Source organism: Salarias fasciatus, chromosome 15 (genome assembly GCF_902148845.1).
Source record: "Salarias fasciatus chromosome 15, fSalaFa1.1, whole genome shotgun sequence".
Lineage (NCBI taxonomy): Eukaryota > Metazoa > Chordata > Actinopteri > Blenniiformes > Blenniidae > Salarias > Salarias fasciatus.
In genome coordinates this window covers 19,801,778-19,804,414 of record NC_043759.1, presented here as the reverse complement: position 1 = coordinate 19,804,414, position 2,637 = coordinate 19,801,778, and the positions used below count along the sequence as shown (strand labels likewise).

General features: G+C 51.9%; 1 protein-coding gene across 1 annotated transcript; it reads right to left on the bottom strand.

Annotated features, from left to right (window-relative positions):
- Positions 1–237: 237 nt before the first annotated feature.
- Positions 238–1,841, bottom strand: LOC115401818 (thyroxine 5-deiodinase-like). The gene has a single exon (XM_030110161.1). It carries the CDS (start codon positions 1,679–1,681, stop codon positions 875–877), a length of 807 nt encoding a protein of 268 aa, XP_029966021.1. The 5' UTR covers positions 1,682–1,841; the 3' UTR covers positions 238–874.
- Positions 1,842–2,637: the final 796 nt, after the last annotated feature.

Below are 2,637 nucleotides of genomic sequence, written 5' to 3'. Positions count from 1 at the left end.
TCAGGTACACAATGTGAAAAACCCATTTTCACCTGTATAAATAACATTTAACTGCTGTTTGCCCTCTCAGTCCCACTTAAACAAAGGCGCTTTTTTGGAGCAAGTGTTCAGAAACAAGATCAGATTATGAATTATTATTATTTTTTTAAATATATTAAAAGAAACAGCTGAGAGGAAAACATAACCCATCGTGTTAAATGACAGAATAACCAGATCATAAATTGCCAAAGGCGAAACTTTTGATCAGTCAACATTACATCATCAGTGTGTGATCTGATGTTTATTAAAAACATTTGTTCAGTTACATCGTTTCAACGTTACATCATTTGGCAATCGATCAAGGAGGAGGAGGAGGAGGAGGAGGAAGGCATCCCGCTGACATGGACCCGCTGCCGGTGTCGGAAACATCAGTGTCGGTTCTCTGGATGCGCCTTTTAAAAACCGAACTTCACGGAGACACCGGAGCGGGGAATCAGCCTGATCGCGCGCACGCACGCACGCACACACACAAACACACACACACGCGCACAAACATACACGCACGCACTCACGCTCTGCACTGTAGAAAAATAGCCTTGGGTGATCACCAGTTGAACCCATTCAAGACTTTCTCGTTCTAAAAGATGAAGAAAAATCGCTATGAGCAATTAATTAAGGTCAGGACGAGCACGGCTTCAACATGACTTCAGGTTATATGTCAGGAAATAAAAAGTCCTCTTTACGCAAGAGGAAAAAGAAAGAAAGAAAAAAAAAAACAAGAAACAAAACAAACAAAAACAAACCATCATGTGCAGTGTGTGAACATTTTTTTCATAGCAGCATCGGGGTATTTCGCACTGTGGGTTAGAATGAGCAGCAGGCAGTCCAGCGTCTGCTACACATGGAGCACCGCTGTCTGGGAATTCACCAGGTCGCTCTTGTAATTCTCCAGCCAGTTCCTGAGCTCGGAAATCCGGTATCCCTCCGGCCCCCGGCCCCCCTGGTACACCACTCTCTCGTCCCTGACGATGTAAAGTCTCTCAAAGTAGGCTCCGTACGCGGCGTTGGAGGAATTGTCCATAGTATCCACCACCACGTTGCTGCCCGGCATCTCCGCCAGCATCAGCTGAGCCGCTCGCAGCCGGTCCTCCAGGCAGCGGTGCTTGGGGATCTGGTACGGCGCGTCCGAGCTCACCCAGCCGTCCGACGGATGCGCCTCCTCGATATATACAACTAAGAAGTCCGCAATGTCCGCGTACTGACTCACGACGCGCTGAAACGCCGCCAGACGCGTCATGAATGGCGGTCAGGAGCAGCTGCCAAAGTTAAGAATGAGCGGTCTCTTCCCTTTCATGCAGTCCAGGATCCGGGCCGGCCTCCGCTCCTGGACCAGCACCACCTCGGTGTTGGGCGCCGCGTGCCCAAGGTGCGCAGATTTGAGAAAGTCTAATTTCTGACCGTACCACACGGCCCGGAGGGACTCCAAGGTGAACATCTTATTGGAGTCGGAGACGCACACCGGCGGGTCCTCCGGACCGTCCTGGCTCTCTCCCATTTTCAGCAACACTTTTTTCCTGATGCACAAGAAATCCAGGAGCCACAGCATGACGGCGGCCAGCAGGAACCGGGGCAGCAGCATCAGGCACAGGGCTGCATGCTTCAGCGCCCTCGCCATTTGGACACCGCCGGAGTCGTCCATCATCTCTCCCCCCGCCGATAGGACGAGACTGAGCCGGCAAAAGGGACAACTAATGTTTAGTCACCTTTACCCATTGGAGAAAACTATCTGACGCACGCAGGCGCTCTTCTTATAGGTACAGCAACATTTGAATAATGGAAAAAAAAAAAAAAAAAGAAAAAAAAAACACGCCTCCGGTACCCGCACCGCCCACTCACATGGTGGGGATTACCTCCCGTCAACTCCGGGCTTCAAAGATCCAGCGAGAGACAGAAGAGAACAGAAAGAACCCAGAGGTGGAGGAGGCAGGAGAAGGGGGGGGGGGGCGGGGGGCGCGGAACCGACCCCGATCTCTCAGCGCGCACGTGTCGGTAAACCAATGACAGCTCCGCGATCGCTGCGCGTCCCGGCGTTTTGGAGACACTCGCGGCAGTTTTCGCCTGCCTGCCCGCCTCGGTGCCGAAAAGCCGGCAAAACATGAGACTTTCCACTTCAGGGCTGCGATCTGATGAGCGCAGCGGCGCGAGCGGCCACTAGACGGAGCTGGTTTCCCACGCACGGCGCGCGGCCCAGCCCGGATGACTCATTCAGCGATCAGCCGGGGCCTCGGAACACCTTGTGAGGAACAGAAGGCAGTGCAAACCTGCCACCGCCAGTTTCAACACACAGACACACACACACACGGTATGAAAAACTTCTAATGACACCATCAAACGATGCAAACGTTGATGAGATGTGATATTATTCTATATCTATTCCAATAAAATCAAGACAGCTTTATATTATCAGTTTTCCTGTTTGAGTTTCACTCATCCGGGCGGTGTTAAAGGTTGAGAACCGAATATCTGGTTATTTTCATCCTCTCCGCTGCGTTTCCACGGTCTCACGTGAACCCTGACCTCTACAAATCATGTCCGCCTCACCTTGAAACTTTCCACCGCCGCCGCGGCCGCTGACAGGGCGGCATCCATGTGACTGCT